The 14118-nt window shown below is 40.5% G+C and overlaps 1 protein-coding gene across 1 annotated transcript in view; it reads left to right on the top strand.

Moving 5' to 3' along the window:
* Nucleotides 1-3414: 3414 nt before the first annotated feature.
* The window catches only part of PRTFDC1 (phosphoribosyl transferase domain containing 1), a gene marked incomplete at its 5' end in the record, with an annotated part of 70863 nt that continues 60159 nt past the window's right edge, over nucleotides 3415-14118 (top strand). The window contains 3 exons of the mRNA XM_025206142.1: nucleotides 3415-3468; nucleotides 6325-6431; nucleotides 9107-9290. Coding sequence (XP_025061927.1) covers nucleotides 3415-3468; nucleotides 6325-6431; nucleotides 9107-9290 — 345 coding nt within the window. The remainder of the gene's footprint in view (nucleotides 3469-6324; nucleotides 6432-9106; nucleotides 9291-14118) is intronic.

The following is a 14118-nucleotide window of genomic DNA, read 5'->3' as shown; positions in this document are numbered from 1 at the left end:
TCCCCCACCAACCCCCCGGGACCTGGGGCTCCCCCCCTCCCCCCCGCACCTCTCCCTGGATAGGTCCTTGATTTCTCCCCCCACGTCCTCCCTCTTGCTTTGGCCTTTGTGCTGCCGGACATCTGTGCAAAGCCTTGTTCCCCCTGCTTGTTCCTCCTGCATTTCTGCAGTGATCCTGCTTTGCGCTGATCCAGTCCCACATCCGGCTTGTTGTCTGCTCTGCTGTATCCTACCTTTCCCGCTCTGTGACCGGCCCTCTGCCAGCTTGTTCTTCCTTCATCAGCCCTGCCCCATTGCTCTCAAACCTGAGCTCGGTCTCCCTGTCTTTAAACCGAACTCTTTTCTGCTCTGCCCTGCGCTGCGTTTTTCTCCGCCCCATGTTGCATGTGTGTGCCTGGCTGGCTGCTGGAGAAAGAGAAAAACCTCTGGTTTCTAGATTAGTCTGGTGGTTACAGCACTGCGGTTTGTGAGTGGTAGAAGCAAACTCGGCAGCGACTAGCAAAGGTGTCACACATTACAATACTAGTAGTTTCTAAGGAAAAACAAGGCCTCTGTTGAATCGTCTTGAGCATTGCCTCTAGGGTCTGTGACAGAAGGAATGTAGATCCAAATACACAAAATATTCAGGCATTAGCATCGACTGAAGCACCTAAATAAAGGCTAGTCATCCACTTATCTGTGGGTTTGGGGCCCAATAATAAAAGCCTACTTTTGAGTTCTTTTCATTTTACCCTTTCTGTGTACTGAAATTGTCTAAAACTACATGTTTTGTAAAGTTCCAGGGATTTATGAGCTTGTAACAGCAGATGAAGAAGCTAGGTTTCCAAAGATGTTCTAAGAAACAGCCGTTTTTTATCTACACTGTAAAAACACTAGGGATAGGTTATCGTCATATTCCAGTTGCATTATGGTAGTGTTACCAGCAGTGTCTTAATTAGCTTCCAAAACAATTCTCAGGCCCAGGCATGGGCAACTGGTGCTTCCTGAGTCGGGGGGGGGGGCACCAGATTGCCGATGGTGGGGGTCCCCCTAACAGCCAATCGCCAAGCCAGTGGCAAAACTGGAAGTGCACTGGTTTCGCAGCCGGCGCTTCCAGGGGGTGCATGGCCAATCTCAGGGGGTGCGCGTGTTGGCATGCAAGAGGCCGGACAGCGGGGGAGGGGCCCAATACTTATGGCAGCGCAGCCCCAGACTCTTCCTTGCTGTCCAACCCATGGTGCGCGCACACCTGCCACCAGCAACAACCTGGGCCTGGGCTCTGCAGACCTCAGTAGCTTGCAGCCTCCCCGCCACCTGCTGTGAGCAGCCTAAACTCCCTGGTGGGTGGCAGGGGCCTGTCTAGAGTCGGCTGGCTGTGGCAGGCAGCTGGGAGGCTGGAATCTACTGCACCAATGTCTGTGGAGCCCTGGCCCAGCTAATTGCTGGCGGCAGGTGCTCACGCACCCAGGGGTGGACAGTGGGGAAGGGGTGGTTCTGCACTGCCACAACAAGGATCAGGTCCCTTGCTTGCACCCGCCACCAGCAACGAGCCAGGGCAGGGCTCTTCAGATCTCAGTGCACCGGCTTGCATCTTCCAACTGGCTCAGGCTCTGGGCAGGACTCTGCCACTTGCCACGGAGTCCAGGCTGCCCATAGCAGGTGGTGAGAAGGCTATAATCCTCTGTGCTGAGGTCTGCAGAGCGCCGGCCCAGCTCGTTGCTGGCAGCAGGTTCACACATGCCTTGGGGCGCAGGGGAGATGCAAGGTACCCGATCCTTGCGGCAGTGCAGTCCCAGCCCATTTCCCACCTGCCAGGCTCTGGCATGCATGCCAGGAGTTGCTAACCCTTGCTCTGGACTATAGCCCAAAAGCCACCATGTTGTAATTGCACACAATTGCAGTTATAATGCGTGGAGGAGCTGTTAATGTACTTTCATTTACAGACTGGGTAGCCGGATGGTAATTGCTGTGATAAGTGCCATTTACAAAGATAACGACGTTGTTATGGTTCTCATATTCTTCTGGAAGATTGCTTGATGCCCCACCCTACCAGTTTACATGAAAGCGGAACCAGACCTGTGTTGTATACTGCAATGAAATTTAACTGCTGTAAATAAATACTGCCTGTGTGTGTCAGATACAAGGAGAGAGTCCCTATTTTTTGACAGATTACCACTTTGCACTCCCTTCTAAAAGTTCTTTCATTCTAGTGTGTTTTCATGGCATAATAAGGTACTCCTGTAGTTTTGTTCCAGATGTCCTAAGTGATTACATTCAGACATATCATGCTTGCAGACTGATTGTCATGTAATATATTTCCTCAACAATTTTTATTCCTAAACAATTACTGGCACGCTGTTCCACATTTGAATACAATACGTGTCATGCTTGAACTTAATTGTTTTACTTACTCTACTATTAATATGTTTTTGAAAAGCATGGCAAACCTTTCTTCAGACTTACATGACTGACAACAACTAAATGAGCTATAGTTTCTTCCTTTAGGTTCTTTCTTTATATATTCTTAATTCACCATTTGTCTAAGAACAAGCATAGAAAACTTTCAGCCCTTCTTTATTGAAAATTACTATGGCCTGAAAAGTAGGGATTCCAGTGGAGATTCTTCAAAATCATGTTATAGTATTTCTTCTTTAATGCTGTAGCTGTGTTTGCATCTAATGAGAAGTAGGGTCACAGATTCACAGAAGTTTAGAGCTGGAAGGGACCTTGTGAGATCAGTTCAAAAGAATTCATTCACAAGGCCTGTTATTGGTAGGTGGCTATGTATCTAAAGAGAAAGGAACAGCTATAGTAGGTTTATTGATTTCCCATTAAAATGGGAATCAGTAGGGATCCTTATAGGATGATACAGTTTGTGTTGTTTCACTGGTAAGAGTGGATTTGGGGAAAAAAACAGAATGGTTGATAGAAGAATTAGAATGCAATACTGACTGTAAAAAGATCTATTGTAACTTCAGTAAAGATGGTTATTTTTAAATCATTTTTGGATCAGTTTTGATTTTTTTTTAGTCTGCTCCTAGGCTCCATAACTAGACAAAGCGTCTTGAAGTCGATAAAAAATGTTAAAGTATGAGTCCCCTGTAAGTAGATTAATTTAAATTAGAGTTGAAGAAGACTTACAGATAAGTTTTCTGGACCTTTTGCAGTTGTGTTATAGTAAAAAACAAACAAAACAACTTTACAGCTGTCAGGATGGATGTAACTGCTAGAGCTGTGCGAAGTTTCAGTCCCTGATTTGATTTGGCGGAGATTCAACCCAATTTGGTGGACAAATCTCTGAATCTGAATCAAATCAGAACCCTCCAAATTGATTCGGAAAGATTTGGCGATTTGGACATACACACAGCTTTAAATGATTTTTCTACATACCTCTAGGTAGCAGGCGGCTCGTGAATGTTGCGATGCTGGGGCGGATGGAGTGTCCCACAAGAGCATGGAGGGTTCCCCAGCACGCTCAGCAGCAGACCTGTAAGTGGATGAGAAGTGCTTCCAGTCCACTTCTGGGGAGTACGCCAGGGAGACCTCCTCGCTCTCCCCCGGCTCAACGACTGGTGCCTCCTGGGTCTGGGGTGGGGGATAACCAGAGTCCCCCCACAGCTGATCGCCGAGCCGGAGAGGGGAGGGGGGCAGTGCACTCCCTGGCAGACCCGGAAGTGAACCAGAAGTAGTTCCGGTCCACTTCCGGGTTCACCGCCGAGCACATGGAGGCTGCCCCAGCATCGCAGCGTTCACAAACCACACTAGTCCTTAGAGATATGTAGAAAAAACATTTAACACTGTGTCCATGTCCGAATTGCTGATTCTCCGAATCAGCATCGAATCTTCAGGTTCAGATTTGGCCGATTGGATCAGGGATGGTGATCCAAATCAATTAATCGAATCACTGTCCCTGATTCGGGCCGAATCCGAATCGAATAGGGCCCTCTTTGCATACCCTTAGTAACTGCTTGTCCTGTGAAAAAAGGACTACAGCTGAGTAGCTCTTTTTAATGACCAGATCCATAGCCCATCAAAATCAGTGGAAAAACTCTGGACACCAATGGTCTTTGGATTATGCTGTCTTTAAATATTAATTGTCAACAAATAATAATTTTGAACGAGACAAAGCTCTACAGGAAACAGTTTCTGTTGTGTATCTAAGAAACTATGTTACAAAATTACCATCATTAGCTAAGCATTATTTCTTCAAAGCATAATTTAGTATACCAAACTGGCTGCAGAAAAAAATATATCAATGAGAAAGGTAGAAGCCACATCAAGACTAATAATATAATAGAACTGAGTAACCAAAATGATTGAATAATTATTAAAATGAAGAAGCATTAATCCTTCATAAATAGGTATATCTACATGCCCTGTTTGTTTTCAAAGACTTTTTTTCCTTCAGTCTGAAAGATTGTTCAGCAAAGAAGTCATTCAGATATTGTACCCCAAAAAGCTGTTCTTTTCCTCGTTGATATTTGTGTGTCCAAACTGGAAGGAAGAAAGTCAAGATGTCTGAGGTTGTATATCTGGGGGGGGCCCAAAACTGCACACAGTACTCCAGATGTGGCCTCACCAGTGCCAAGTAGAGGGGAATAATTAGTTTGCTCGATCTGCTTTCAGGGCTCCTATTAATGCAGCCCGGTATGCTATTACCTTTATTGGCAGCAAGGGCACACTGTTGGCTCATATCCAGTTTATTGTTCACTATAATCCCCAGGTCCTTTTCTGCAGAGCTGCTGCTTAGCCAGTTGGTCCCAACCCTGTAGCAGTGCATGAGATTCTTCTGTCCTAAGTGCAGGACTTTGCACTTGTCCTTGTTGAACCTCATGAGATTTCTTTTGGCCCCATCGTCCCATTTGTAGGTCACTCTGAATCCTAGCCCTACCCTCCAGCGTATCTACTACACCCCCGAGCTTGGTGTCATCCGTGAACTTGTTGAGTGTACAACCCATCCCATTTTCCAGATAGGTAATGAGGATACTGAACAAAACCAGCCCCAGGACTGACCCCTGGGGCACTCCACTTGATACCAGCTGCCAGCTAGACATTCAACCATTGATTACGTTGAGCCCGACAATCAAGCCAGCTTTCTATCCATCTTACAATCCGTTCATCCAACCCATACTTTCTCATCTTACTTGCAAGAATGCTGTGGGATACAGTGTCAAAAGCCTTGCTAAAGTTGAGGTATATTATGTCCGCTGCTTTCCCTGCATCCCCAGAGCCAGTTATCTCATCATAGAAAACTATCAGATTGGTCAAGCATGACTTACTGTTGGTGATTCCATGCTGACTGTTCCTGGTTACTTTCTTCTCCACTTTCAAGTGCTTAGAAATAGATTATTTGAGGACCTGCTCCATGATTTTTCCAGGGACTGAGGTGAGGCTGACTGGTCTGGATCCTCCTTTTTCCCCTTCCTAAAATGGGTGCTATATTTGCCCTTTTCCAATAGTCTGGGACCTCCCCTGGTTGCCACGAGTCTTCAAAGATGAACAATGTCTCTGCAGTCATATCGGCTAACTCCTTCAGCATCCTCAGATGCATTGCATCCAGCCCCATGAGCTTTTACATGTCCAACTTTTCTAAATAGTCCCTAACCTGTTCTTTTACCTTCTCCCCAAACTGTGCTGCCCAGTGCAGTAATCTAGGAGTTGATCTTGCCTGTGAAGACTGAGATAAAAAAGGCATTGAGTACTTCAGCCGTTTCCTCATCATCTGTCACTAGGTTGACTCCCCCATTCAGTAAGGGATCCATACTTTCCCTGACCTTCCTCTTGCTCTTGTTGCTAAAATAGCACAAAGTTAAAGTCTCAGTTCTTAAATTCTGGATCCCATTAGGCATCTGAGACTCTTGTCATCACCTATAGTATATATAACACTCACAGTTTTAGTTTGGCAGTATTTTTAAAGTTATCAGATGCATCAAACTTTAATCCTGTTACTGGTCCAATATTAAATATTGTCCCCTCTGCATCTGAGGTTAATGTGTGCGTACATTCCCCATTTGAGTTGGGGAATAAGTTCACAACATTTTTGTGGCAGATTTTTGAAGAATGCTAGCCTAAAGCCATTCAATAGGTTTTATTTGTAGAAGTAGTTTTAGGAGGAAATGGACTAATAGACAAAAATGAAGCAGTTGGGTAGCAATTACGTTGTGCCTTTGATCACATGATTTTTCAAATGCATACCATTTTGAATGTGAGAAATGTTTGCACTAATCGGAGCTTCTAACTAATGTCAAATTGAGTATGGAGGGGTGTAGTCTAGTATTTATCATGTGGCACATTTTCTTATATTGAATAAAACAAAGTATTCTAATGTTATTAATCTATATTCAGATTTCAGATGATTGGCCAGGGTACAGTTTGGATTTATTCACTTATCCACAGCACTATTATGGAGATCTGGAATATGTGCTCATACCTCATGGTATTATTGTTGACAGGTATGTGTGGTTTGAATATTAATAAATAAATACATTGCAGTATTTTGTGGTCTTGCTTATAGATATGCAGCTGGACACCTACAAACTATATGCAAAGTTGCATGCAATAAAGAGTATTATAAAAGAGTATTACTGGGTTTGAAAGTGGAGCACTTGAAAGCTGAGAAATGTCAGATTTACAGTTGCTGCTGCAGACTTAGTTATCCACTTTTCATAGCCATTCTATGTGCAGAGTGAAATAGGAGTACTGTAGAAAAGTTATTATATGATCATCAAAGATCCCGGTTTTCTCTGATTAAAAAAAACCAAACCAAAAATCTCTGATTTTAACACCCTCTCCCCAATCCATATTTTCCCATGATTAAAACAAAATTCCATATCAATCCAGATAATATAGAGTGAGGTTTTGTTTAAACATGGAAAAATGTGGATTTTGTTGGGGGCCAGTGATAATCAGAGAATTTGGGATTTTTTTAATCAGAAAAAAAACAGCATCCTGGGTCATGTAGTTAAAGATTGCATGCAAATGTATAAAAACTCAGCTTTCAGTTTGCTTTCAGCTATTTTGGCAGGATACTGGTATTTTTCCTAAAATGCACAAATTAAAGTAAGGAATTGGTGATTTTTTTTATCAACATGTCGGTAAATAGAATTCCTAAGGTATCATTAGCCTGTGAGTCTTCTCCCCTCCCTACCTCCATACATTTCAAAGGCTTGCTACAAATAATGGGGATATTAGAACTTCCCAAAAGATGATTTCAAAAATCTATCATAATAGAATGTTTTAAAATCTTATTATATTGGGTTCACTGTGAAGAGATCCATCCACTCAAAGTTATGCCCTCATTTCAAATGATTGTGAGAACAGGTATCAGTCAACTTCCCTTTATTATCTTTCTCCAGTCAATGTTGAATTAATTCGTTCCTCTATTGTAGTATCAGTTAATATCAACTCCCATTTTAGGAATGCTTATCCTTCCTCTCAAATAAGATGCAGTTATACATTTGGGCTAAGTACAGACATTCGGGGGCGATAGGGGAAAGTTAAATCGGTTCAAAATGGCTGCCCAATATCAAGTAAGTCAGGTTTCAGGGGGAGGGAGGTGGGGCTGTACAGGGAAAGTGGACAGAAGTTCCATGTACAAGTTTGAACTAAATCAAATAAGTTTGATACCACATAAATCCAGGTTTGTCTTAAACTGAATCCTGCAATTTTTAGATTGATTTGTGTGCATGGAACTTCTGTACAGTTACAGGTTTAGACTAATTTCCATTCATTGAGACAGGGGCTGTAAGTGTAAAGTCGGTACCAGGCCAAGCTAAGTTTAAATTGGGTGGCCATTTTGAACCTGATTTAACTTCCCGAATATCTATGGGGTTTAAACTCTGTTGTTGCTTTCTAGCTCAAATTACACTGATCTGTAGTAGAGCAAGACACTATTCGATCTTCGTCAGAAACTATCATTGCTAGATGTTAGAAATTGAAGTTAACATGAAAAAATGTAACTGTTTTAGGTGCCCAGCAATGTGAGACAATGTAGAGACCTGATTTCCAGAAATGCTGGGCGCTTATGTCCTTGCTAAAAATGGGGCACCCAAAATCATTAGTTTTTTAAGCCAAAATCTTTATCCTACTGAAAAACTGGGTATATTATTTCTCACATGCTACATTTTGCTTTTTAAAGGAGACTTTATCAGTTAGAATGTAGATATTGTAAGAACCTTAATCCCCAAATTAATCCTGAATAATCTTGACTCTTCCTGTCTCTGCTGTTTTACTGTGTGACTTTGGGCAGCATCTCACTTTCTTTCAGCTCTAACACAGAGATATTGTAGTCTTGTTTTGCAAAGTGCTTTGGGATTTTTAAATAATTCTGTATGTATTAAGTATTTACATCTATTATTAAAATGTAGGTGTGACTTTTTCCTTATCCTACTCTATTTAAAGCATTTCTGATATTCCTCCTTTTTATATAGCATTTTTTAACCAATAACTGTTAGGTAGCAATTAGCATGAAAAGGTGTGATGGTGGAAATACTTTCAATTAATGTCTGATGAGATAGTGTAAGGCCAAGTTTGTTGATTACCCTGAAAGTCTTTCCAATTCCTTTATAATATATGTATGTATTGCTGTATCTTATTCTCTTTATATAATTAGAGGAATATGCCTAATGAGAAGTCCTAGCCTGTGTGATTATACGCATTTAGAATCTTGCAATGACTGATCAGATTGGGTATTTATACATGTGCTCCAGGAATGGGGGTGAGTGGGTGCAAGCTCATTGAATGAGCTTTAGTTAAAGCACCCTTGCCATCATTTGTCAATGCGGGGACGCTGATGCACGTGACACTGGAGTCTGCTAGACTGTGGGAATTACCATGCTCCAGCAGACTCAACTAATTGAGTCTAATCCAACGTGCTATAACTGCAGAGCATCAGCGCATCCTCGCTGCATGTGTATAGGTGCCCATTCTTTCTTACAGCACCCTCTTTGTGGTCTGCTGAAATCAGTTAGAACTTGGCTTTTAGATAAATTTTGGGCTGTTAGATAAATTTTGGGCATGGGCTTTAGATAAATTTTGCCTGAGTTAATTTTTGTGTAACTACATGGAAAGTATATTATGCTGGAGAATCTGCATATTATGCTATGCTTATCCTTAATTTTTACTTCAGGACAGAGCGCCTGGCCAAAGACATCACCCAAGACATTGGAGACAATGACATCGTGGTTCTTTGCGTCCTTAAAGGTGGCTACAAGTTCTGTGCTGACCTTGTAGAGCACATTAAGAATCTCAGTAGAAATTCAGAACGGTTCATCTCCATGAAAGTTGATTTTGTTAGACTGAAGAGTTACCATGTAAGTCAACAATTTAGTTATATAAATGTTTGATTAATTAGTGGTTTGATTCTAGAAATAAAGGATTGGTTTGTAGATGGGAAAACTTAAAAAAGAAAAATTTATGTAATGCATCTACAAAGGGTATCGATCTAAAAATATTTTTCTTTTACTTCCAAAGTGTTTTATTTTTCCCAAATAATGTAAGAAAGATGTGATCATAGTCAATTCTGGCATTTACACACATACCTTTGTCTGCTCTGACACGCCAGAAATCCAGCACATCGGAGCAGGCTCTATTAATCAAGTCTGTGAAGCATGCAAGCTAGCCTGCAGCTGTGCATTGCATGCATTTTTATAAACAGCAAAATGCACATCAGAACGCAGAAAATGGCGGCAGTGCACTTTTGAATTAAAACACCTTACATGTGTTTTAGTTCGAAAACATGTCACCACCATTTTCTCAGCACTGATGCGCATTTCGCCATTTATACAAATGCATGCGCCACAGCTCCGGGCACTTTTAAAAGTGCTTGGCATTGCAGTGCATGCATTTGCACAAATGCCCTTCTTTCTATTCTGATAAATGTGAAACAACCTAAAGATTTTTTTTTTTACTATCTTCATATCTATAAGTAGAAACTGAATTGAGTATTGGGTTTTATAATCTGTCAATGTATTGTGTTGATTTTCTAAAAAATGTGAACTGTTCTGTCAAGGTTATCTATCATTTTTTTATTTCTCACCTGCTCTGATAATTATGTTGTTAAACTGACAGATAACAAAACTGTTGCTTAGTGTGAATCTTTTTCAAATTTTGTCTTTAGTTGAAGCCCAGAAAAATTACTGGAATGTTTTATTCAATGGGTCATCAAAAATATATGGCAAACCATACCACTGCATGATGTTATTGCTTTGCAATAAAATTAAATAAGATGCTGAACTACATCCAGCCTTCATACAGGAGGCCAGAGCCACCGTGAACTGGCCTATGTGTTACGTAATAGCGGTCCATTGATTTCAGAGTGGTCATGCTAGTGAGATGAGCTATTTGGAGCCATCTCTTTGTAGGTCATGGTAACAGTTTTCATTTTTCTGGGCCTCATACTTGAATTCCATCTTACATGTTGCGGTTCATGGTGGACTAAGTCTTAGAAATACTATGGTCTGTATAATGGCCAGGGCAACATACTGAAGAATGAGTGAGCAGGGAGTTAGAATGCTTTTGCCTCCAACTGAAGTATGGCAATAAAGCTACTCTGGAACCATTAATGCAGCATCAAGATTTTGGTAACTCCCGTAGCACTTGTGCCTTCATTCCATGGGGAACAGTTGGTGGAGCAGCATTGCTTCAGATCCATTGGTATCATCCCTGTTCCGGACCTTCCCAAATGCAGCTTGCATTTTTGCTACAGTAGAGTACTGATTCCACATGTTTGAAAACCTTTGCCATCAGAGTTCTGCCCAGGGACTTGGTACTGAGAACTGATTTGGGATATAAAGCACATGTACTGTACAAAGATTTCACCATTGCATAAAGTCTAATTAGTGAATAGAAGTGGGGAAAGAGATGCTTGTCTGATGTACAAGCACCTAGAAAGTAGAAGTGAAATTTCAAGATCATTATTTACTTATATTACGGAAATATTAGATTGTTTAAATTAGTTGCTGCTTTAGAGATGCACTTGCCTGTGCATGTGCCTTTTTGTTGCCCTTCATCTAGGAATCTCAGTCCTGTGCAGTTATCCTCTGTCTTCTGAGACAGGCCAGATCTGATTAGCAGTGTGAACCAGGAGCCATTGAAGGATAGTAAAGGCAAAAACATCACTGCAAAGGTAAAACCTACAGCATTACCACATAATGGTTTAGGACAGGAAGTAAAAAATACAGTATCTAGTACATACTGCAGTGGAAATTTTGGTAGAAGAATGTAATTATTTAATTTGAAATTTGACCAGACCACTGGGGTTAATATCCTTGGTTTGGGTGTGTGGGTGAGAATATTAGTGCTGTATATTTAGTGTCTTTTGAATGTGAAGAACCTTGGGTTCACACCTCAGCTGGAAGAAGACACCTTCTTACACTAGTGCCAACACCATTCTTAGATAATAAATTATTTGATTGTAAATGCTTCAATACAAGGGTAATGTTTTTGGACTGTGCCTAGCACAATAGTTTCCTGTCTTTATACAACAATAATAAGGTTAGAGCACTGGTTTAGTGATTCATAGGCAAGGATGCCATATACTGAATCTCCAGTACCATTTCTTATGGTCCATTTAGGTTTCTGGTTATCATTTGGATGTTTTCCAGCCAATTACAAGCAAAATTGGGTCCTATAAAATATGAGATCACAGCCTTGTAAGATTCAGCAATGATCAAAATGTTTAAGTGAGAAACTAGCCCTTAAAAGCTGAATGATCCAGTCCCCTGCCTTTCCAGTCACAGCTGGAACTCTCAAATCCCAAATCAATGAAAAGTTACCTACTTCTATATAGTAGTATCTCTTTTCTCCAACTGTTTACTCCTCACCAGAATTAATTAATTCCTTCTTTGGAGGTAAGAATTCTGTATGTTAGAGAGAAAAATAATGCTTACATTGAAATAAAATATAGTAAAGATTTCAACCACATCAGTCCCTCGTTGCAATAAGATAAGGGTTATCAAGCCACAGAAATTAGGGGTAGGGGCACAGCCTGCCACAGTCTGGGGCCTTTTGTCCCCACTGAAAACGGCCATCGGTGGCAAGCATGGCTTGCTGCCGCTGTCGGACTCAACACTGTCACTGGAATCCTTGTTGCTGTGCTTTCCACCATGGCAGCCCTCACTCCCCAGGCTGGATCCAGCCCTGAATGAACCCCATGGTCTAGATCCAATCCAGGGCTCTAGTGAGTTTCATATAACTGCAATAAGAAATATGACTGCTAAAAGTAAACACATTTAGGTTTTTTTGTCTGCATTTCTTTCACTTCCACTTTCCTGCCTTGCACATCTTCCATTCTACTTTCTGTTGGTGTTTTACTTTACTCTGTTCATTTTTCTTTTCTACCTGTCTCACTTCCCAGCTGCTTTTCTTTTCATTTAATTTACCTTTTGTTCTTTTAGCATTTCTTCACTAACTGTTTCCTCTTTCTCTCCTTCTCAAGGGAGCCATGCTGCTGTCACTACACTATCTTCAGCTGTGTCCTTTTCTCTCTCCAGCTGCCCAAATCCAGCAACCTTTTCCTGCTCTTCTAGATATCGGTGGGGTTTTGAGTTGTCTTGTTCTAACTTCAATACTCTATACCAAAAGGTTAGTCATTTTAGAAAATAAAAGTGGAAAGGAGAGTTTTCACTTTAACTACATAGCAAAAATGGGCTCTCATAACTCACTAATTTAGACCCAAATTGTTACCTTGTGTGGAGTGAAAATCTTCTTGACTGTGCTCCAGTTCAGAGTAATTAGAAACGCCCATATTTTGATGTATTCCATGGGAAGATGCATTATAGTTAGATAGGGAAGAGAACAATTTTTGATTAAAGCATTGAGTATAAGAAACAAGACAGAATCTAACTGGGGAAATTTTAACTCAAGCTAGTTGTGCGTTAGAACTTATTTTTTATGAAAAGTGATTCTCGTTCTGACCTCTTTTATGATGCATTTATTGACACAGTTAAGAACTGAAATTCAGGTTTTGGCTAAAAGTATATTTTACTTGCTCCAAAAATAAACTGGATGTTCTATGTATTTAACTCTATTTGCTACAAGAGGCTATGGTATTTGACATTTTTGCCAAATAGTAAAAATGATGTTACTGTACTAAAGAAGAGATTTATTGGCTTATATGTACACACAGAAAGAAAAATATTAGGTTTAAATTCTATCCAGTGTAGGAATAGATTAGACAAGCACCCATATGTAAGCAGAAAATTAAATTTGCAAATGCAGAAATATAGAGCCAAATCTTATTTTATTGGGCACCTAAGTGCCTAAGTATGATCTTTTTCCACCCTGTTTGAATCCCTGAGGAAACATGAATGGGGTTTTCCCCTCCCCACTGTTTTTTGTGACTTAGGTTTAAGCCTAAGGTGGTAACATGTAACAAAAATAGAGGGTGTTAATAGTTTTTCAGCGATTTGAAGAAAATGAAATAGGATTGCACTTAGGCATCTAATAGGTAAAATGGTATCTGATGCACACCGTTAACCAAGGAGAAAGGATTGCCTTATTGTAGCTGGCATTTTGAGGTCTTCCTACTAAGTAAAAAAATATATTTGCCAAATTTTTACAATGATTCATTGTCTTATGATGGAAGGTGCTGAGCACCACAACTCCTGCCCAAGTCAGAGAAGGAAAACTGCCGTATTTAGCATCTTTGCAAATCAAACCGTAATTAGACACTAACATGGAAGAGATCAAATTTATTGGAAGCCAAACTTATTTAACAGATCAAGTTTATTTTTTTCTTACTTTCTCAAATTAAATTCCTTGTTATTTTCCTGATTCTTTGAAGTTATGTTCCTATTTTTTTTCTTTAAAAAATAGCTTGGTTCTAAACATTTGGAGAAAAAAAAAGAAGAAATTATTAATAATAAATGAGTGGCACAGTCATGTTATACTTTATAGGCTAAACATGGTATTCTTTCTAAAATGGAAAAGAGGTTACAAAATCATAAAAAGAGAATATCGTGAGTGAGAAACTGGAATGGCAGCCACCACAGGAAGGTGACAGTAAGCAGTAAGAGGGGACTGCAGGTCCTTGGAGCACAGAGTTTCTTTTGGACTCAAAGGTGATTTAAAATACTTTGTGTATTTCTTTCTCTTTTATTAATATCTTTATTTTGGTGATTCTGATTGAAAGGTTTATTT

The sequence above is a fragment of the Alligator sinensis genome, unplaced genomic scaffold (genome assembly GCF_000455745.1).
Source record: "Alligator sinensis unplaced genomic scaffold, ASM45574v1 scaffold455_1, whole genome shotgun sequence".
Lineage (NCBI taxonomy): Eukaryota > Metazoa > Chordata > Crocodylia > Alligatoridae > Alligator > Alligator sinensis.
Note: the sequence above shows the minus strand (reverse complement) of the source record. Positions and strands in the feature narration are given on the sequence as shown.